General features: G+C 43.8%; 1 protein-coding gene across 1 annotated transcript in view; it reads left to right on the top strand.

Moving 5' to 3' along the window:
* The window catches only part of NIBAN1 (niban apoptosis regulator 1), a 60,576-nt gene extending 37,515 nt beyond the window's left edge, over positions 1-23,061 (top strand). The window contains exons 6-14 of the mRNA XM_082054375.1: positions 5,530-5,645; positions 11,702-11,806; positions 11,901-12,063; positions 12,879-13,066; positions 13,287-13,448; positions 15,538-15,648; positions 16,279-16,386; positions 17,793-17,904; positions 18,729-23,061. Coding sequence (XP_081910501.1) covers positions 5,530-5,645; positions 11,702-11,806; positions 11,901-12,063; positions 12,879-13,066; positions 13,287-13,448; positions 15,538-15,648; positions 16,279-16,386; positions 17,793-17,904; positions 18,729-20,425 — 2,762 coding nt within the window. The 3' untranslated portion in view covers positions 20,426-23,061. The remainder of the gene's footprint in view (positions 1-5,529; positions 5,646-11,701; positions 11,807-11,900; positions 12,064-12,878; positions 13,067-13,286; positions 13,449-15,537; positions 15,649-16,278; positions 16,387-17,792; positions 17,905-18,728) is intronic.
* The last annotated feature ends 414 nt before the right edge of the window (positions 23,062-23,475 follow it).

The raw sequence follows: 23,475 nt of genomic DNA, 5'->3' as shown, positions 1-23,475 counted from the left end.
AATCTTTTGGCTCTGCCTTCACCTGAACCAGCTTTCCACCACATGGATAAGGAAGCAAGGAAATGTTATTTAGTGACTGCAGAATTTTTCACCAAATTATAGGCAGCTCTCCCGCTCGGGAACGTACACGTACATGCGAGTGCTGCAGGAAACAGATGAAGCTGGAGTGGATAACTTCCGAGTTTTGGTAGACAGATGATGGGCGTTATGTCAGAATCAGCATTTCTTTAATTAAAACCCGTGCTCTGTGAGCTCAGACTTCTGGATTCTGTTTTAACGCTTGTTCATCTATGGCTTTGGGCCCCAGCCTTTTGCACAATGTCAGCCAAAAAGCTTAGATGGCCCTCAGTGGTTTAGCTCGCTTTGCTAAAGCACTTTGTCCGCAGTCAATATACCCCTTCGCTATTATTAACAATAAAATTAATACATTTATTTTAATAAAAGCCCATGGGGTAGAAGGACATTTACTGGCTTGCAATAGGATGACATGCTCTGTTTTTACAGGTCATTAAACATCATGCCTGCAGTTCCTTGGCTCTCCAAACACTTTAACGCAGTAACACTGCTGCCGCATCCAAAAATCAGTTTGCAGAATTAGGCAGGATGCAGAAGGGAGCTGTGAACCGCTGGTGTCTCAGCAGAGCAAATCACCCCGTCACTTCTGGGAGGTGAAAAATTCTCGCTGTCTGGTTATTGCATCCCACTCAAGTCCCAGCAGGCGCTAGAGAAACATTTCCCTGCTCATCCCAAACACACGTTTTTCCATGTGGCTGCACGAGTGGCACAAAAATGAGCTGTGCTGCTACTTATGCCAAGACTTTTAGTTTTGCCTTTTCTATTTTTAAGGTGGATAAATGATACACCATCCGTCTTCAAGCACTATTGGATTCCTGTTGCCTGATGACCATTTCAGCCTCCTCTTTCATGCTGCTATAATTAGTTTGGATAGCTTTATTAATGACAATTACTGTTCATGGTTTAAACCGTGGGTGGGAGAGTGCGTGGGAGCTTGGGGCTGAAGATTCACAGAATCACAGAATCCGAGAATGTCAGGGGTTGGAAGGGCCCTGGAAAGCTCATCCAGTGCAATCCCCCCATGGAGCAGGAACACCCAGATGAGGTTACACAGGAAGGTGTCCAGGTGGGTTGGAATGTCTGCAGAGAAGGAGACTCCACAACCTCCCTGGGCAGCCTGGGCCAGGCTCTGCCACCCTCACCAGGAAGAAGTTTCTTCTCAAATTGAAGTGGAACATTTGTGTTCCAGTTTGTACCCATTACCCCTTGTCCTGTCATTGGTTGTCACTGAGAAGAGCCTGGCTCCATCCTCCTGACACTCACCCTATATCTGTAAACATTAATGAGGTCACCCCTCAGTCTCCTCTTCTCCAAGCTCCAGAGCCCCAGCTCCCTCAGCTTTTCTTCATAAGGGAGATGCTTCACTCCCTTAATCATCTTTGTTGCCCTGCACTGGACTCTCTCCAGCAGTTCCCTTTCCTGCTGGAACTGAGGGGCCACAACTGGACACAATATTCCAGGTGTGGTCTCCCCAGGGCAGAGCAGAGGGGCAGGAGAACCTCTCTGACCTACTGACCACCCCCTTCTAACCCACCCCAGGTACCATTGGCTTCCTGGCCACAAGGGCCCAGTGCTGGCTCATGGTCACCCCGCTGTCCCCAGGACCCCCAGGTCCCTTTCCCCTAGACTGCTCATGATTCCCTCGTTACTCGCCCCGATGACCAAACATTCATCTGCCGAGTGATGGAGAACGACCCGCAGCTCATAGCCTGGAGCATCTTGTTAGGAGACTGCAAGTCCCGCAGCAGCTGAAACATTGGATGCAGCTGAAATTAGGAACAGGACCTTCTAAGTGAACACCGCTGTGCCAGCTGCAAGAGCACTTGGCGTTGAGGAGCCTGGTCTTCTGTGTATCATTTTGATAGTTAAGGTTTGAGATTATTTTTTTTAAAGAGGGATTTGAGCTGTTTATACGCTGCAAAGAAGCTTGTTCCTACAGACAGCCTTCTGCAGTACTGAACAAACTCAGCCGTGCCTTTGAGAGACGTGCAAATTTGGGGAGATTTATAAAGCCATTTTGTGTCCAGATGACTGTCCATCTTTTAAAAAGGATCTTTACAGAAGTTGTTCTGTTATGCTTATAAAAAGAATGTATGGCTAGCAATATCTTATCTGTAATTAAAATTAGGCTCCATGCCTGGATATATAGAGCCTCTAGGTGGGTGTTATTTTAAAATTAAACAGAATGAACAGAATTTTGGTTTGCTTTCCACAAATAAGCAGATGTTACATTCATTAGCAGCTGGAGAAGCTGCCTGGGTGATTTTTCCAGTGCAGCCAGCCTGGATTAAGCACATAGCATCAGCCTGGCTACCTGTGAAGCCTCACCGGCCTTTTGCTGGAGGACATTTGGTTAGATTTATGGTTTTGTATGGGTAAGGATGACCGACAACCACCGCTCCCCCAAGCCCCCCTAACACAGTCGATGTTCCGTACAGACAGGGTGGACACATTTATCACTCACGAGAGGTGCCGGCCAGATTTGTGGAAGGGAAAGCCCATGCGAGGGCGTTCGGGAGAGCAAAGCACACGTTGTCCTTTCTGCTGACGAGCAAATTGTTCCCAATGCTGCTGGGCTTTGCCACCTGCCCTGTTTGCAGCTGCAGCGTCTGCTCCTGTCTCCCACGCACTGTCCTCTCTCCTGCATGCAAGCGGGGCCACCCCAACAGCTTCTTCATTGTATTCCCTTTTCATAAATGGCTAGATCTGATTTACAGAAGCCCTGGCTCTTCCCTGGTGAGATTTCAGAGGATGGGCACTGCTGTGCCTTTCAGCTTGGGTACAATTCCCTTTTCTTGAGCCCTGTCCCATCAATGTGCCTCTGTCTCGTGTGCCTCGCCAACAGCTTAGCACGGCCCAACGCTGGATGGGTCTAGTTGTTCAATGCTTTACACTGATGCAATCTTTTCCTCCTATGGAAAGTGAGAATGAAATAGCCTAAATTAAGCAGTTGTAATAGCCTTGAAGGATAAAGCTTCCTTTCTGCTTTGAGCTGTCTTTGTAAGTAGTAAGACTGCCATAATTGTGTTTTTCTCCTGTGTTTACTGGCGTAGGAAAGAATGTGTGATTGGGATTTTATGGTACTTGCAGCTCGATATGTTTCCCATGAGCTATTCAAAAGAATCTCTCTTGGATTTTTAGCGCCTTCTTCCCACTTCTCTGCAGGGTTGGGGACAGTCAGAACAGAGAGAAAATACTCCCTTGAGCATGGAGTTTAAAACTTGGTGATCTTAGAGGGCAGACTCTTGTCAACACTGACGTGTCATCGTCTCGGCGAGTCCAAGGTCCAGCCCTTTGGATGGTCTTTTGTCCCTTTTGGTTAGGAGGGAGCACAGCTGCGAGGGAGGAAAACATGTGAGTCACGATGGGAGGGCTGCGGGAGCTGCAGCTCTCCCTCCCTCCAGCCAAGCCCGGCCCTCGTCTTGTCAAAATGTTCGGAGTTTAATTTTGAGAGGACAAGAGCTTTCAGATACAACGCTCCACCAGTTTCTCAGGTGGAATACTCCATTCTTTCACTAAAGCTGCCGTCGGGCAGTGAACGGCCCGACTTCTGACTCTTTTACAGATATTTTAGCATCCTGGTTTGTGACTTGCCATTAAAAATGCTGTAAGTCATGGAGGTAGCAGTCAGGGGTTTTGCCTGGCTAGTTTTCTCTCATTTGAACGTCATGTGAGCTTGAAGAAATCTCTCTGGACCTCCAAATATCTGCAAAACAGGGATGAGATCTATAGACTGGCACAGTGAGAGTGTTTATGGCACCTCAGTATGTATAGCATACGTTCCTGAAGCAATAATTACGCACAGGGGAAACTCCCTGAAAGGGCAAATTCTGACATTTGAGCTCTTAGCAGATCTGAAACCTCATTGCCCTCCCTGCAGATAAAATCTACACAGTGCTGTTTTCAAGCAGTAGGCATGGTGAAGCATTGATTAAATTAATGGTAGGTTTCTGTAGCTTTCGTTTTTGTGTAAAGTGCATGGAGGAAACATTTCAGGCATGACTGCAGTGTTAATCCTTCCTCTTTCCCATAGTTTGTATAATCCCTGTATTGCCTTTGGCGTGTATGCGAGCCTCCTACGAAGCTTCTCTCTTTAGAAGTTTCATGAACCAGCCTAAAGAAGTGTCTTGCTCGACAGGCAAGGCTTGAGAACTTACCCTCTGACTCTTCACATAACAACTGTTTATACACACCAGTGTCTTTAGCAGTGTGCTTACCTTTGAGAGAATTAACATTCCTCTTCCCTCCTTTCTTCCTAATTTGCACAACAGGACTTCAGCTGATCAAGGCCTTGAAGAGAGGACGATAAACCATTGTGGCTTTGTTTTTCCCTTAAGATAATAATCCTCACAATAACCTCTGTTTCACAGCAAAGACACAGCACTTGAATTCCACAAGTATGTCAGTGGTGGTTTTCCTTACTGAGATTTGTCAATCCTGATTGCTCTAGGGAGCTTTTCCACATTTTGAGGCACAGATCATGACGAACTGGTCTACATTAGCTGGATTTTTGTGTGCACTCATGCGAAGGAGAATGTCAGCTGTAACCTTCTTGAAAGCCTCGCGCAGAACACATTGCCTACAATGTAATTTCTGTTGCCGGACTGGTTATCCAGAATTGGGGAGAGCAAACAAGCTCAGCCACTTTGCAGGTTTTTCCGTGCTGTGGTTTCATTTGTACAAGAGTGTCTCCAGGCTACCACGTTGTTTGTGGGAAGAGCCAGCGTCTAGCAGCAGTAGCCGTGGACGATAACCAGATACTCCAGAGCTGTGCTTAAACATTCCTCAAATATTTAGGGAAAGCAGCACGATTTTGCCTGAAGTCTTTGTGCTTAACTGGTATGAGCACATTACTTATTTTATCCAGGTCTGTTTTATTGTATGTCCATGAAAAATCATCTTGATCATCAACTCCTTAATAAAACAAGGGAGATAAATGGTTATTGGGGAGCGTTAACTCAGGGTTTAGCAGTTTAGCAAGGGCATACAACATGCCGCAATCAGCTGGCTATCATTATCTTAAATTCTTAATTTTTATCTTAAATTAAAGAAGCAGGAGGTCCCAACTCTTGGCCCTGGTATGTGCTGTCAAAGTCTTCCCATCTTACATTGTTCATAGGCATAAAGGCAAGGGCTGAGCTTTGCTATTTTAATGACTGCCTAGTCAAAGTCATCCTCATCCTCATCCTTATCCTGTGATCCGTATTAACATTTGCTGGTGTTGGTTTAACTTATCAACTTAGTGATAGTTCATATGTGCAATGTGATAGTTCAACATGACGCTTCTAAATCTTAATGAAAGCCCAAGGTGTTCAGACATTCAGGTTTAGTAAATTAGTTAAAAATATTACTGCTACATGCACGTGAAACAGGAAAAAAGGGTCACAAAAGGCTGGTTATTTTTTAAAGGTTATTTATGGGTAACTCCTTTGTGTTACTTTTTGTTTGCCTTAGATTTTCTCAAGCAGACCACGTATGAAGTCGAGGCGTTCTTAGAAGCCATTCAGTTCTTCCGGCAGGAGAAAGGACACTATGGGACGTGGGAAATGATCACTGGCAATGAAAAAGAGGTAATAGAATATCTTCCTGATTTTTTGGGGCTTTGGGTATGGCAGCTCTGAGGACAGTGAAGGTCGTAAAGCCTCCTGGGAAAAAATGGCATTTTTAAAAGAAAATCTAGTACGTAGAAATACCCAAGATTTCAAGGTACTTCTTACCGATATGTAAGTGATAACTCTTTTTTAATAAACCCTATTTTGGATTTTCTTGCTAGGAAGAGAAAGAAAGTGTACTGTGAACTAGAGATGTTGTGTTCTGCTGGAATGTAGGGGTGGCCACATTTCCACAGAAAGCTCTTATGTCTACTTTAATTTTATGCCACGGGGTCAAGTGGCACATAAATGCTGTGTCTGAAACAAGGCACTTGCTAACATCCCCCTACCACATTTGCTGCTGTTCATAGTTTTGGTAAATCAGTGCGATCAATACACACCAAACTCAGAACCCACAGTTCGTATGGCAGCCGCGTTGGGCTGTCCCCTGTTTTTCTGTCTTTTATGACAGCTGGTTTACAGGGAAGAGAGATTTTTTCCTTCTGTCTCTGTTACTTTTGTTACTAAACACAACAGTTTCCCGTTACTTGTCCTCTAATGCCTCTAGATGCCATCACAGGAGATGGGGCTTTACAAAGAACAGAGTAGCAACTAAACATAAATGTTGAAGAATCTCTTAATTTTGCTTTTCCCCATTCTTTGGGTTTGAAGCTTTTAGTCTTGACTGGATAAACTAGCAGACCTGCTTCTTGTGCCAGGCTTCTGAAACAGAGTCTTGCGTAGTAACAGTCACGCTTAGACCCCCAAATGTGTGAACTTCAGTTCTTCAGAGGTGAGATGCTGAGTGCAGGGTCTGGGTGCATATTTGGGCACCTGAGTGAGCAGCTTTGCAGCGCTGACGGGGGCTGAAGTAACTCCACTGATGCCTCGGTGTCGCTCCAGATGTCTTCTAGTGCAATTCAGACATTATTTGGGCCCTGATTTATAATTTTTTCTTCCCAAAGCGCTGAGCACTCAGCAGTAAATATTTACTGTAGTACCAGCTGCAGGGTGTTTTCCTTGATGAAATCTGGCTTTCCTTTGGGAAAATGGAAAAAGGCCTGATGGATCCAGGGGTTTGTTTTAAGAAACCAGTTTATTCTTTTGGGAGAAGTCTACCTTTGAAACGCTGAAAAACGTAGCAACTGGAGAAGAAACTGTAAACAGTGTCTTTTCAAATGTCAGGGATTTAAGTTTCCTGATAATAAATTCCTTAGTATAAGGAGTCCCATCCTTCCAGTGGATGGAGCGAGGGATTTTCTCTTCTCCCCTCTTCCCTCAAGTTATGGAGCTATTATAGTGTTAGTTTCAATTTATGTTTTATTTTTCCTATTGCTTGCCAACTGCTTACTCATAACCCATATACCTCAAGAGAACTGTAATCAGAAGACATTCAGACTAGTTACGCTATTATCTTCTTAGTAATAATTCATTCTGTAAGTATAGTGTGTTCTCATGCCCGCTTTGACCAAACGTAATAATTATTTTAGGCAGATATCCAAGCTAAGTGAGTGGTTTGGAACAAGCAAGCTGCAATTTGTTGCTGTAAAAATCTCTGCAGAATGCCAATAAATATATTCCCGGCATTCATTTATAACGACAGAGTCTCCGCAGCATTAGCTCATGCAGTTCTGCCTGGGTACTGCAACATGGATGGAACATCAGCAAGTACCCAGTCACTCAACCAAAGACCTTCTGAATCTTTTTTGTGTCATAAAAGTTCCTTCTCCTGCTTTTGTTCTTTCTAATTTTTAATGCTTTGTCACTAATGAAGGATGAATTTAATTGTAGATGGTATTTCTGTAGGTTAAGTGCTGGAATTCAGGGTTAAAACCAGGCAATTTTTGGCAACGCTTGTTACAAACAGCACAACCACATAGTGAGGGCACTGCAGCACACTCATTATACTGACAGAACTCCATTGATCAGTACAACATGCATATAGGATAACATATTGGTAAATCAAGTATTACTGCATAAGGGATTAAAACCCCCAAACCCCTACAGTACCGAAATATAAAGCCAATCCAGCATTCCTAAAGATGTTTCCAGAGCGCTCGGATGCTTCAGGATGTATTTGATCCATTGTCACATTTATTGTTTGGTCTGTGCTGCTCTAGTTTGGGTGATTCGTGAGATGTTTTTAAGTGGCTCCTAAGTTTGGGACCTGAATTAGTCCATCATTTTTGACTGGTGTTTGAGTCAGCGTAGCTGAATTTGGGTGGTGCTGTGACATGATCTATAAGAACTTAAGTTACATGAAGCGGTAATAGGGCTTTGCATGTTCTTAGGTGTATTAATAAGTAGGGTATTGTGTGTTATATTCTCATGCGCAGGAGCTGCTCTGTTTTGCACTGCATGGTGTGCACTTCAGAGCCTAAATTTCTGCTGTTTATCCTGTTGTGCTGTTGGTCTGTGATGAAAACCCACGCATGTGGGCTTGAATGTTGGAAAGCACCGGCACTCCAAGCGTGATGAAAATGTAAAGCTGAGCGGTGGTTTTGCACCCTGTGTTGGCTCAGCACTGGTTCTTGAATGAGGACCGTGCTGGGCTGTTGCTGAAGCGAGAAAAAGAGCCGGGTTCAAATATGCATCACATAGCAAAACCTCTGTTCCAGCCCCACTGGAGGGGAAGGAGGATTGTGTACTTTATGAGGCTTTACTGGAACTGTGGAGCAAGCTAGCAATCCTTTTCCCAGAGCAAAGGAGAAATGTACAGAACCTTAAGATGCATTTTGTCTGCTTTTTTGAAGGGTTACTGTGTCTCTCTGTGATTTGCAGGACATCCACTGCACTTCAGAGCTTGCAAGAGGTGTGGACAACCTCTTATGTGCTGTTACGGCAGATAAAACACCTCGATGAAAGGTTTATGTGCCGTTCTGTACAGCACATGCACCATAGTGCTGCCTGTGTTGTCATAAATTGGCAGCTGCGCATCTGTAACTGTGGGCCAGTGCAAACACACCTGTGCAAGGTCTATGAACAGAAAACGACCTTGTCCAGAAATACAAGATCTCCCTCCCTCCTCTGAAGCATGAGGATGACTAATGACTGAACCAAATACTAAATAGTTCAAAATAGACATGCTTTTAAGTAGAGAAATTCAAGAATCTAGCACATATCCCCAGCACTGGTAGATGGCTCCGGAGGAGACGTGTTCAGAGACCTGAGATCACATAGAAATAGAAACAGGGCAGGTGCCACCATGAACTGCCTCCCTCTGTTTGCATCATTCACCTTTTTGGCCAACAGCAAGAGGAAAGTGCAGGAGGAAGAGAGGTCTTGCAGCTTTCTCAGGCAAGAGATACACTCTCTAAAAATTAAAAAAATAAAAAGGAGATAAAACCCCAAACTCTCAAAATCAGATGTGTGCCTGTAACTCTGTGTATTTATTGCCAGCGGGTGATTCTGAGGAAAAATCCTGAAATAGGTGCCAGTGAATGAAACCAGGAATCTGTCTCACACTGTTTAATTCTTTTTGTATGGAAGAAGCCAGACTTTGATGCTTCTTCGGTACGCAGCTGGGTGATGCTATCAGGAGAGCCACAGAACCAGAGAGCATTTAGATAAAAGGGGATCTCTGGAGGTTATCTGGCCCAAGCCCCCGTTCAAAGCAGAGCCAGCTTTAGGGCTTTGTGCAGCTGAGATCTGAAGATATCCAAGGCTGAAAATTGCATGACTGCCCTCACGGTGAAAATATTTATTAATATCTGATTAATAGTTGCCTTTTTGCTACTTGTAGCCATCACCTTCTTCCATTCCCTGTGCATTTCCAATAAAAGTCTGGCTCCATCTGCCCAACATCCTCCATTATGTGGTTGTAGACAGCAATAAGGTCTCCCCTGAGCCGTATCTTCTTAAGGATGAGAAATCTTGTTCCCTGCACCTCACACTTCATGTACTCCATCTCCTGACCACCTTGGTGGCCTCTGCTGGCCTCACTCCAGTGTGTCAAGATCTATCTTGTACTGGGGAGCCCAAAACTGGACACCACTCCAGATACCGTGTGACAAGTGCTGAAGAGAGGGGAACGTTCTCCTCCCTCGGTGTTCTCTAGCCCTTTGCTGCGAGGGCATCCTGCAGACTGATGTCGAATTTCTTAGAATCACAGAATGATTTGGGTTGAAGGGACTTTCAAAGCTCCCCCAGTTCCCCCCTGCCATGAGCAGGGACATCTTCACCAGCTCAGGTTGCTCAGAGCCCCATCCAGCCTGGCCTGGGATGTCTCCAGGGATGGTTCAGCCACCACCTCTGTGGCCAACCTGGGCCAGGCTCTCACCACCCTCAGGGCCAACAATTCCTTCCTGATGTCCAGCCTGAATCTCTCTCCTTTAGTTTAAAACCATCACCCCTTGTCCTGTCACAACAGGCCCTGCTCAAAAGTCTATCCCCATCTTTCTTATCGGTCCCTTTTAAGTCCGGAAAGGCCACACTAAGGTCTCCCCGGAGCTTCTCTTCTCCAGGCTGAACATCTCTCTCAGCCTGTCCAAGACCTTTTCTGCAGAACAGCTTTCCAGCCTGTTCTGGTGCACAAGATTGTTCCGTCCCGGATGTTGGACTGTGCGTTTGCTTTTGCTGAACTCCATGAGGTTTTTGTTCACCCATTTCTTCAGCCCATCTTGGTCCCTCTGAATAGCAGCCTTGCCTGCCGCCGTATTGACCGCTCCCCCAAACTGGTATCATCTGTATCCCCAATCTGATGGCTTTTCTTTCTAATTAGAACCAGCCACAAGACCCAATTGCCAGTTGGATGCTGGGATCAGAGAGGGTGATGCATCTCTTCTACAACTATGGAACCCTGTTTCAAGGTGAAAACGTTCTTGAGGAAGAACGGCATTAATTTAGAAAAATACAGCAATGATAGACTGACAGTTCAGAAGTAATCAAAACTGAGGCAATGATACTTTTCCCTCAGTTTCGCTACATTAAATCACAAACTTGGTGCGTAGAAGTCCCTTCAACACTTTTCTTCCCCCTTTCTTTCTTCTGGGTGCACCTTTGTCACAGAATATCTTCTTAGGTTCTATATTTCGTATGTTCATTGTTCAAGAATCTGGAGGTGTTTGGAGGAGACTTTAACATATATGGATTCTACAATATGAAAGTTTTACTGGTTTTAGACCAGTATAGTTGTATTTTAGCGACAAAAGTAGTTGCTTGAAAAGTTTTTCACAAACTCCAACAGTCATTTCTTTTATCCCTTTTTATCCCTCGGGATGGAGCTGGATCTAATGAATCTTTTGGGTCATGTTACACATTTTTGAAAAAAAAAAAAATCAGACTAGAATTATTTGATGCACAGATTACCCATGTTTCTCAATTCGGTTTTTGTCCTATATCCTGTCATTCCTGGGATTTTCTTCTTTTCTTGTTTTAATTGTGAAGTTGGTGCTCACTTGAAGAAGTGCCAGAGATCCACATTGGTCCAGTCATACATTTCTCTTTTTGGCCAGCTATCTTCCTATTAGAAGCATCCTTTGTCTGATGACTCTCTAAACAATTTCTCCTCGATGATACCTCCTCTGGGAGGGTGTGAATGTCCCAGAACAAGGTCAGTTTGGGGAAGGAGCAGTCAGCAAACCAACTTTTCAGATGTTTTTGAACCAGATACTCAATTGATATGAATAATTTTAACTAGATTGTTTTTCACGTGGCAATTTCATAGTAGCGTGCAGAAAAATTTAATGGGCATCTTAGTTCAGCATCTTAATTCCTCTGTTGTCAATGGTGATGTGGTCTCTCAAAGGCTTGCAGTGGAAAAAGCTTCAGATGAAATGTATTTGGTTTCCCTCAGGCATACCTGATATTTAAAATGCAATCCTCCTGGCAACTGGGATGGCAGAGCCATTATGTGTTTGTGAAGCCATTGTGTGTTTGTGAAGCCATTGTATATTTGTGAAGCCATTGTATATTAGGGGTTGCCTACATTTACACATCATTCTGTCATGCGAGTGCTCAGTTTCCAGAGGAAGAACTATGTGTCAACATGTCATTTTAATGTGTCAACATGTCATTTTAATCTTCTGACCATATAGATCTTGAGCAACCTTGTGATGGAGGAACTCCTGCCTAACCTTCAGACAATGATCCTGCCCAAAATGAAAGGGAAGAGGAATGATAGGAAGCGGGCCTGGTTTGGCGTAAGTACTGATACTTGCAGAGTAGTTGTTTCTCATAGCAGTTGTTTGTGTGTGCTGAATCTGATTTATGTTTCTTAATTTAATTTGGGTTTAGATCGTAGAAGAAACTTATGGCCTAGTCCAGCAGGAGGTGTCGGAAGGATTAAGTACCTTGAAAGAAGAATGCAGAGATTTTGCAAAAACTCTCGAAGGCACCATTCGCTCAGACATGGATCAGATTCTGAACTGCAAGAACTTCTTAGCTGGAAAAATCAAAGGTTTGTGGAGGAACAGCTGTGTTTTGGAGCAATTCTTTTAATGCTTCCCCTTGTGTTGCTCCAATTGCCAGATGACATTGTTTTGAAATCCTTTTGTGTTTTGAAAAATCCAACTGGAGACACGAATTTTCAGAAAACAAATGCTTTGAGCCCCTGCTGCCTTTGATGGCATCTGACACCTGTGGCTGCTGTGCCTGTGAGGCTCAAGTTGGAGCTGGAGCTTATGGGTTTTGAGTATCCTGATTAGAGTTGCTCATTCTGCTTTCATTTTCATACAGCCATAGGTAATGAAGATACACGTCGCATGAGCATAATTAAAAGTGTAGTGGTTTTGACCTGATATCTAGGGATGTGCCACAAAAACAGGTTCTGGTTTTGTGGCAAATTCATAGGCTACCACAGAATATTTAATCCAAACGGGTTCGTAGGTGGTTGTAAAGCGATGTGAAGTCATTTTAATTTTGCTATGAATATAAAAGTGAGTGTAAAAAGCGATGTTGTTTAAGCTAGCAAATAAATAACAGCTGATAATTTAGGAGCTGTTCTGTTGATATTGTCACAGAGCAGACTAAGATGTTTTCAGTGAACTATAGAATACCAAGTTTAGATAATTCCTTATCGAGTTGCTGTGGCCAGGCTCTGTGCAAACCTTGTGACTCCTGAAACTACAAACTCTCCTTTCATCACCCTCATCATCTTCGCAGGGGTGTGACTCCAGGGAAAAATAGAGTTGTCTAATTCATTGTGAAGTAGATCGGATGAGTTTTTTCACTCTAGTAGTCTACATGCAACCGTTGTCTCGTCCGGCTCTCCAGGCACCGTTTCTGAGCCTGCCCAGAAGTGCTGCACAGAAAACATCCAGCCATTTCTCGCATCCATATTGGAGGAGCTCATGGGGCCGGTGAGTTCTGGATTTGCTGAAGTCCGCTCGCTTTTTGATAAAGAAGTTAACGCAATCATCCAGGACTTCCAGAAGACAAATGATATCACGAAGCTCAAGGAGGTAAGACAAAAACATACCTGGATCCTTTTGCATTTGTACAAGGACAAGCAGTATTTGCTTTCCCAGGTGGCGGGATGGTTTTGTCATTTAGAAAGTCTTGAAGTATTTGTGCAGCTAGAATGCAGATATCAGAATTTGTTTGAGAACCGCTGTTACTTTATTAAATATTCACCCGTGGTTGCTTTCTCTTAAAACCGGTTCTTCCTCCACTGGAACGCAGAGTGTGGATCAGCTTCTGAACCTGCCGTTCGACTCTGTGAAAATGGAGCCCTGCTATCTGAAAGTGAACCTCCTCCACGAGCTCCTTCAAGACCTCAAGAGCCGCTTCAAGGTCTATCACATTGATTTTGTGATTCAGAGGACACAGAACTTCATGCAAGAGGTACTGTAACATCCAGCTTTTTCTCCTGGGAGAACAGGTTAGGTTCGTCCTTAATCTGCTTCAAGGTAATCTTGATAAAAAGCTACTTGAGAGTCTCAGAATATCTCTCAATCAACATACAGATAACAAAACCTAAGAAAATCACAGCTAGGAGCTGTTTCACATTTATATTTGTGGGATTGCATGTGTGTGAGTCTTTCAGTAAGGCACAACAACTTTGGATGGATCATCTCTTCCCCTGAACCTTCACATGCTGAATTTTGAGTGTCTCAGCACCTGAGAAAGTTGTACGTTTACCAACAGGGTGACTCAAACCAACCTGATCTCCATTCTCAAGGGTTGATTTTTCAGGAACGTTCTTAAATATGTTGTATCAAAATGGACCATCTCCTCCTTGGTAGTTTATTTTCTCATGAATATGAAGCAAGGCAATTAACGTTAGAAAGTGGCAATTACGCAGACGCAAACAACGTCTCAGGATGGAGCTGCGTGTAGGTGCTTTAACCAGCTTCTCATGGGAACGGTTGAAGTGACTACATCATTTCAGATACAAAAGGAACTCCACCTCTTTTTCCCCTAGTGTGCATTGGTATAAGCTATAATTTTGCTTTGCTTTTATTTCTTCTGGGTGCCTGGCCAGAAAACCACAAGGAGCTGGCCAGCAGCCTTCTTTTGGTTGCCAGATCACAAGGCAGATTTGGCCTCTATGAATCCTGTGATTTTAATCCGTAGTTGAGAAACTAAAATAATCTAATTGGTAATCTTGTGAAATGGAGCTCGTCCAGTTCTGTGGAGTGGGAGCTGTGAATATGGAAAGCGAGTCTCTTACACAGTGCTGGGATGGGGTTTTCCTAAAAGCAGCTCTTCTAAATACAGCCGTGATCAGCAGCCAAAGAATTATTCAGAAATCAAATTCTGATTTCATGTCTGGGTCTTTTAGGGGCGACCATTCCAAAATGCTGCCAATAAAATGTCTGTCCGTAAGCGAAGACCATGAGTCAAGACAGAGAAGCGGACAGAAAATACATCCCATAGAAACCAAGTGGGGTTTTTTTTGTCTGAACAGGAGTCAAAATTCACAATAAATATGTTAAAGTAAAGCACAAGTTGTTTTAAAACTGCTTTTATCGCTTCTCTGTCTTTAAAAGGCTGGTATCTAAAACTGCTGTGATTGCTTCTCTCTCTTTAAAAGGCGGGTAGTTTTCTCATAAAAAATAGTGAGTAGTTTCACTTCGTGTCTGTGGACATTTGTTTTATTAACGAATAAGGTCAAATATGTCTGTGCTCATGTGAAAGAAGTGTTGGGTTTATCCAGCTGGGGGGGAACAGGATTCTCGGCTTGGGAACCTGGCATCCCCTAGTGGCCAATTTCAGGAAATTCGGGAGCACAACGCTTGGCTCACATGGATAAAGCAGCTTTGGTGACGTTGCCAGAGCTACGCCAAATTATCGTTTGCCTCAAACAAAAATTGAAATTATTTTTATTATAAGGAAAGCTGCTGATTAATTACTTTTTAAAAAATTCTCTGCAGTATTAATTATTAAGACCACCAGAATCTGGTAGGAGTCAGTGTGAGTTGCCTTATTGGGGATAATGCGTTTTGTCTATGACCTTGATATACAGGTGATCAATTCTGCTTTCTGTCTTTGTCACCAACAGTTTGGATGGTGACATGAAATTAAATCTATATGAGAAAGCTGTGATAGCATAATAACGACACTGAGGCTTATTTTTCTGTATTAATTGCAACATTTCTGTGCCTGTTAGCTTGGAGAGAACTGAATTACTGCAGGGAATTTTTGGACAATATAGCATGTTAGTTGGGGTAGTTTCATTACCTTATTCTCTTGCTATAGGTGATCTTCTATTTTGGTTTCCCATTCCAAAACTGAGTGTTGCAATCCAAACTAAATAAGGCTTTTCTTCCACTTCCACAATCATTTGTGGATTTTAGGCCCATTGTTCTTTCTCCGTTTCACCTTCTCAAAAATACAATTTAAGTTACTGGTTCCATCTATCATGCTTCCTTATGCTTGTAAGAATTTGATGTTATTTGTCTTTGATATGTGTTTAATTATTTTTTTGTAGCTGATGGACAATGCGGTTTATACTTTCGAGCAGTTGTTCTCTCCAAGCCTCCAGGCAGACTCAGCTAAAGTTGCAACGACCATTGAAAAAGTCAAGCTGAGAGTACTAAAGGTAAATGTCATATTGCAGCCTTTGCACAGCAAGACCTGGGGTTCTGCCTTTTTGGAAACGGAGAATATATTTTACATGAATTTATTTATTTGAAAGAAGGTATCTCTTACCATCCAGCTGGAAATAATGATGTGGTGGCTCTTAACACAGCTGCTCATTTTGGGGGTAAAACCTAGTGATGGGCAGACACTTGTGGAAGTATTTATTTACACGTGCGGTCCTTTTAACTGCAATTAAATCAACTGGAGATGGTGCTGGGTAAATAATGCTTATTAGCTTGATATTTAGCCTGCCTCTAGAATTCGTTACTCTCAGAACAGGCAGTGCTGAAATACCTGGAGAGCGCAATCAGGGGGCTGTTTCGCACCCATGTAATAAAAAAAATGAAGAGAAAGAGATCCCAGAAAACCATTTTAGGGAATTTTTCTAAAAGCTGAAATAACCTGCGTGGGAATTCAACCCCCTGAGCGTGCCTATGATGTGGTATCTTTCAGGATTCACCTGTCTCCAGTTACAGGTTGACAAGAACCAGTTCCTCCTATACAGGTTACCAAGAACCGGTTACTCCGATGAACGATTAATAACCCCAAACACGTTTGGGCTTGTTTCTCTTTTTGTCTGTTTCGACAGCAATACGATTATGACAGCAGCACTATCCGGAAGAAGATATTTCAAGAAGCGCTGGTGCAAATTACTTTGCCCACAATGCAGAAGACGCTGGCTTCAACGTGCAAACCAGTAGGTTTCTGTGATTAGAAAAAGAAAAAGGGGGTGGAATTCGGTCTGTGAGAGAGGGCACTTTCCAGCAGAACCCCAAAACCTCTGCTGGCAACCTCTTTCAAAGCTAGATGCTACTTTCAGTCATTTAAAATGGAATTAATTGTGTCAACAATCAGGAAACAAACCCACAGAGACATTCTCTGTTACCCTTAATCATATGGGTGGGTTTGTACTCAGCAAAAGTGGCTACCGGTGTTTCGTGGAGATGTTACCGGTCTGGCTACATCAGGGACCGTCTGGAATGCTGTTCACCTGGCCTCAAAATAGTCTGTACCCTTCTTGAAGCCCATGCGTATCCTCTTGCATTTTCACTGTACCTGCTGAGAGGTGACTGCACTACACCATCCCGGCCTCTCTGCACTTTTGCTTCAAGTTCATCAGTTCCAGGAGGCAGTAAATTCTTGCTCATGGTGTGCTGCTCTTGCTGATGCTCTCCAGCTTGTTTCGGTTGCAAAACCAAGTTTAAAACCAAGTCTTTTCCCAAGTTATGCTTGGGAGTCTTTGAGTATGGACTATTCAAACCTACAGCTTTCAAAAATATATTTAAAATTACTCTCTTCTGTATGTCACTCTACTTTCTTTACAATCCCCAAAATAATAGTCTCTTGTAGAGTGTCAGTAGCACCTTCAAGACGTGGTGCCTGTGCACGGGGACAAGCATTTCGTCCCCTTGAATACATGTTCCCGGTCTGTGTCTCTGCCGCAGCGGCTGGAGGAAGCAGCGGTGGCACAAACTTCCCGCAAGCCCTTTTGGTTGGATTTCCCACCTGCCTTTTGCGTTTGTGCCTCTGCAGAAACGAGCAGCCAGCTCGAGAAGCGAATGTGCGGCATGGCTGACGTGCCCAGTCACGTCTTGACCTTTTGCTTGAAAGCGTCCTGATGTTTGCGTGTAGGCACCTCTTCTAGAAGTGGGCAGAGGTCACTTAACTTGCTCTTTAGAGGCCACCAAGCAGCTGCTTAGTGATAATGACTCAGTTGTTGTCTACACAGCCTGTTGCATGTAAATCAGCAAGGTGAAAATGTTCCACACCTATTAGACAAACAAAACCTAGCCCTGTCTCTCCCCTGCTTGCCATGGGTTTGCCTCCTTGGGCAAACAATGAGGCATTTCCTCACCAGCTGTTATTTTGGAATGGCTTATTATATGCAGATGACAATGACCTATAGTACAAGGATACTGTTTGATAAGTGCATAATTAATTGCAAACATACGTAGTTCGTTTAGTCGTAGTCCAAATAGTTGAAGAGCCAGCAAGGGGCATTGCAAGACCCGCTGGATGGCATCTCCAAGGTGCGCTGTTGAAGCAGGATTCTCCGAATCTCTCGTTTTCACATGTCCATTCCTTTCTTCTCTATCTGCACAGGAGCTGCAGAAATACGAGCAGTATATATTTGCTGACTACACTAGCGTGATCCAAGTAGAGAATGTGTATGAAGAGATTTTATATCAGACACTGCTGGAGGAAACCCTGAAAGGTGAGAACATTCTTGAGGTGACAGTAACAACATTTCAGCTGCTGGCCCATGAGCTCTTGTTTCAGAGCTTCCCAGAGCTCTGGGAAGCTCACTAGAAATGTGTGGCGAGCCCTAAAATCTCAGTTATGGGGCAGCTTCACTAAACTTGGCAAACTCAAAGCTCGGCACATTTGCAGCAAAATGTAATTACACCTGCTTCGTTTTATCTTGATTCTGTGGGCCAAGGAGTGAAAGGATGCTCTTATTTGCAAAGACGCGGGGATATCTAATGGTAACAAAAATGAATTACCAAAAAATGAAATGGGCTGCTGGATGCAGTTTGCAGTACATCACTGATGCCAGTGCGGTTCTCCCTGCGGATCTCTCTGCTTTTGTGTCAGAAAACCAAACTATTCTTGATGGTGTATATAGATAGATAAAAGACTTGTATCTCTCTGGATCGGTCTGTCTATACCCCAGATAGAAGACAAGCATATGTATTGCACAGTAACTTTTCACAGACCCTCTTTGGCACTCCTGTTCAAAAATATCAACAAGATAATTAATGAGCACATTTTTATTCTTATATTCAATGTAAATACTTCCACATTGAAACTACTTTTGTCTGTTGTGGGTCCTTGGGTAGTTTTCTAATACAGCAATGCTTAGGTCAATATTGAAGTTCCATTATTCAAAATCCTCACCCGCAGAGAAGAACTGTAGGCTGGAAGCAAGTTGAAAATGAAATTTGCTGTTGTAATATCAAAATGTACATTAGGAACTCAGGAAAACTCTGTATCTCTGTCAGTCTTTCCAAAACAGTTTGATCTTTCTGTTCTATTTAGTGATAAAAGAAGCTGCCATCATGAAGAAGCACAACCTCTTTGAAGACAACTTGAATTTGCCCTGTGAAAGCGTGTCCAGCTTAACAGACCTGAAAACACCTTCGGGATCGGCACAAACCACTCCAGCCAAGAAACCGTCCACCACCCGAGCCGAGGTGTCGGACACTGACGCTCAGAGTGACGAAACGCTCGTCGTGACAGGCAAGATTTCTTGGGAGAAGGATGCTGATGATAGGAAGTCATCAGACAAAGAGGCGGCCGGTTCTGTTGGCGCAGACGGTGATCAGGCGAGCGAAAGGGAAGAAGCGGTTGTTACAGACGCTGGCGGAAAACAGGAGTCCCGTTCAGCTGCCCTTCCAAAACAAGACAAAGAAAGCACGTTGGAGAGCGCAGCCACGGGGAAGGCAGAGGGTGTAGTGAGCGCTGAGAAAGAACTCAAGACACAAGAAGTTGTGGAGGGAAAAGTAGCTTTTGGGCCTGAAGCTGCAGGGCAAGATTTTGGAGCCGGCTCTAAACAACAACTTCAGGTACATGAAGAAGTGGAGGAGAAGGTCACTTCTGAGAGTCGAACGGCAACGGATGCTGCTTTTTTCCGTGGCACTGAAAACGAAAGCAAAGCACAGGAAGAAGGTTCTGAGATAGAGCCGACTTCCCCACATCATAATGCAGCAGAAGCAGGGATTGTAGGCAATGCTGAAAAGAAAGTCAAGGGAGAAAAAGAAATGATGGAAAGATTATCTCAGAGTGAAAATGCGGTAGGAAGAGAGTTTGAGGAGGATAGTAAAAAAGAAAGCAACGACCAAGAAGCGAGTACTGAGACAAGGGTTATTTCCCAGGGTGAAAACACGGGGAAAGGAGGGTTTGAGGCTAATCCTGAAAAAGAAAGCAAGTCAGAAGAAGGGAGTTGTAAATCCCCTGATGATGTGAATGAGATAAGGAGTTTGCTGACAGTAACAGTTGAGATACCAGCAGATACTCCAGCTGAGAACATAAAGGAGATTTGTGAAGGTGAGATATCAAAGTTGCAGGGGCACTATAAAGGGGACGATGAGACGAGCAAAATGGCTGTGGCAGGAATTCAGGTGAGCCAGGCGCTGGTGAATACGGGTGTGGCGGAATGCGTGGAGTTCAAGGAGGACCAACCATCTCCGTCTTGTTTGGGAACGGATGGTATGGATTCAGTGAATGAGTCCGAGGGGGCCTGCGATGCAGCACAAGCTCAGGTGGAAAACTCAGATACAGCAGGGGTGGAAGTCGAGCAGAGCGTTTGCTACGCAGGTGTGGAAAGCTGCAAAAATGGTCGATCGCAGCCAGAGGAACACACCGAAAATGGGTCTGCAGGCGGAAGATTAGACGGGGAGGGAAGAGGAGCGGGCGGCAGCCACGCCGTGCTGGCCGAGGTGGGGACTGAGAGCTTTCTGTGTGATCCCGCTGAAAATGGAGACGCGATGCAAGTGCCCGTTTTGGATACAGAAAACCCAAGAACGGGACTGCGGGATGTGCCAGTTTGTCGGGTGCCGGAGCGGGGCGAGGAGAGCGCCGCAGGGGTCCCGGGAGACCCGCAGGCTGGGGAGGGCCCAGAGCAGCCGGAACGTGAATCATCTTCGCACACAGAAATAAAAAGCACAGATGTAAAAGCTATTCTCACGGAAGAAAACAGAGAAGATGGTTACACACAGCAAAAGTCCGAAGAGTAAGAAGCGCTTTTCAGCCCAGCCCTGCAGGGTTTATTTACTCCAGTAACCCCTGTTTAATTGTGAATCCTTATTGGGTTATAGTAAACGGGCTTTGTTGGGGTATTACCAGCTCTTGCAGTCTTAGCACCGATCCCTTCCTGACTGAGAGGTGACAGGTTTGGTTTTGGTTAAAGCCCTCACTGTTTAAAACCAAGTTACTGCTGGGGAACCTCATCTTTTCACTTAACATTTGCTGTCTTTTGTGGTTATAGAAAAAGTCTGAAAGCGTGACCACTGAATGCTTCAAAAGCAACTTGCTGCCAACTAGAAAGTTATTTTAACAACTGTTCTTGGGTGTTTTAGCAGGGGAGTAGCTCGTGAGTTTGAAATGCATGGGTTTGACAAGCACTGCTGTGATTCTTAGGCGGCTGGTACATACATTGCTATTTGAGGATGCTTTTAGTATTTGCATGCGGTATACAGGAAATAAATAAAACTTGCAGTAGAACCAAGTAGTTAATTTAGTAGGTTGCTCGAAAGCCACACTCTATGCGAACTCTGCAAACTCATCACTTAATTATTTTAAAATTTTGATGGATACTAAAGACAAGCAAGTCTTCTGATTTTTTTTTTTTTCTCTTATAACTATATTTAAGATGGGGAAAATATGGGAGCAGGTTTCTCAGTCCCACTCTGCACTTCGGGGTTATTTAGCCTTCCAGAGCACTTTATGGCTGTTTTATTTTGTTTTAGTTTATGGAAGGGAAAGATGAGAATGTTTACAATAACTATAACCATTAGGCAGCATCTTTCTGTTTGACTTCCCACCATAAAGTATATTCACTTACAGCTACCTAATACAGACTATTAAGAGTCCTGCCATTCCCTTTCTTACTGACTGAGTTACAGTCGCCTAGTTCTGTAAGACTTTTTAGGTGCATAAACTGTACCTTAAATTGCAATCATTGTGAAATATCGTAATCATTGCAAAACATCATCATCATTGCACAGAATTTCTAGTACAGCTGTATTAGAAATCGCCAAGGGCAGTTCATGCGTTCTTAGGTTTTGGAGAGCAGAACCACGTTTGAAAAGCAGCTGTTGAAATGAGACCTGTTGCGTTCGTAGCCAGCGTGTGATCATCCATATCAAACCACGGTCTGTGCACAAACTTGCTTATATGCGTTATTTGCGTGCGCAATTTAAAGGCCATGCACAGGAAAGCTTGGAAATGAAAAATAGCATTGACCTAATCAATTAGGCTTTAGAGAGCGAGACCTCGCTTTAGAGTTCAGTTTAAGGCACCGTAAAAATGTGGCCTGGTGTTTCAAACTATTTCCGAATAAATGTAATACAGTACATTAAAGATTAATGATAACTACAATAAGGGCTGCAGGATTGACACCCATAAAAACACGGGAAGAAACAACAAAGTCCTGAGGGCATAACGCTTGTTGGCCTTTAACTCCAACAATCTGTGCAAGGTCTATTTAATGCTATCGAAATACGCTATAAATCTATAAATTGACACTAGAGGAAAAGGCAAATAAATAAGGAATGTTGTGGAGTAGCTGGACCAGCGTCACTAGGGTAAAATAACTCCTGTTTATTCCAGAAGCCGTATAGAAACATTAAGGTCACAGATGTTTTCCTTGCAAAAGTACTTTGACTCATTTCCTCCTCATATTTCATACAAAAATCCTAATCTGTAAACACATGAACCAATTTTTTTTTCAAGTCATTGATTATTTCACTGTCAGCTACTTTTTCTTTACAAATCATCAGTAATTTCTAATTGGTACCGAATGTTAAGTGACTTTAAATTGATAACGCGTGCTCCACAGTTCGACAGCAGCCGTTTCTTGTGGCCATGCTAAAATCAGGGGACATCGTGTGGTTTTAATAGGGTGTTTTGACTGAAAAAGGACCAGCAAGACAGCGATGGTCACTGTGACAAAGGCTGCAGTCGCCTACAAAAGCTGTTTACAACTAATACGAATTAGATACATCCGTACAGAAAGTGTTTAGCATAAACATTCCCATCATACTAATTGTTGAGTTATTTCTGTGTCAGGCTTAGATCGGGATAATATTTCCCTGTAATGTTGAAGAATTGTTGAATGCAGATGCTCGGCGTATTTGTTTTTCATAAGTAGGGTGGGAAAATTTAGCCTGTACATCACTTTATTCTACAATTTAAATTCCTCGCGGCAAGGGGTTGGGTTTTTTTTGCCTTTGTGAATGTTTTCTGTACATTTAGATGTTTGCAAACTGGCATTTTTATTGTGTTTAGCCAGACTGGTGTAGAGCTGATGGCAATTTGAAGCCAGCAATCTGCAGGGTTGTGTTGGACCACTGATTGAAAACAATAATAATAATCCACCCATTTAGTGATTTTTTGTTCCTTTCTTGGAATTCCCTGCACTTCCCTGGAATGAATTATTTCTCTTGTAAACTGGGATCAATAATAAATCGCCTTCCACCGCTGGGAGGGTTGAGGGTTTGGAGGCCGAGGGGCCTTGAGGGCAGCGGGCCGGGGGACGTTCTGCCGCTTTATTTCAGTTTTATTAAAAGAGAGGACATGAAACACGTTGTATCTTGCTTATAACTTTGTAGAAACGCTTGTGGATGAAAATAAAAGCAGCTCTTCCCTTCCATTGCTGGGAGGCTGGTTTTGTGTGTGTGGTAATTTAATTCGAGGGCAGCGGGTGGGGGGGCGTTCCTGCTGTTTTATTTCAGTTTGATTAAAGGACAGGATAAGAAACACGTTCTATCTCGCTTATAACTTTGTAGAAACGCTTGTGGATGCAAATAAAAGCAGCTCTTCCCTTCTGTTGCTGGGCGGCTGTTTTTGTGCGTGTGTGATAATTTGATCTGGGGGTTGTATTGAAGGAAGGTACCTTAAGGGTGAGCGGGGGCGAACTACAACTCCCGGCATGCCCCGGGGCACGCGGACTGCGCCGAACGGCGGTGGCGACGCGGTGTATGCCGGGAGTTGTAGTCCGGCGCCACAGCGCATGCGCGTCTCTCGCCTCCCCCGCCCCTCCTTTTGTCCACGTCGCCCTCTCCCC

This window comes from Streptopelia decaocto (genome assembly GCF_964273445.1).
Source record: "Streptopelia decaocto genome assembly, chromosome: 5".
Classification (NCBI taxonomy): domain Eukaryota; kingdom Metazoa; phylum Chordata; class Aves; order Columbiformes; family Columbidae; genus Streptopelia; species Streptopelia decaocto.
This window is presented reverse-complemented; position numbering and strand designations above follow the sequence as displayed.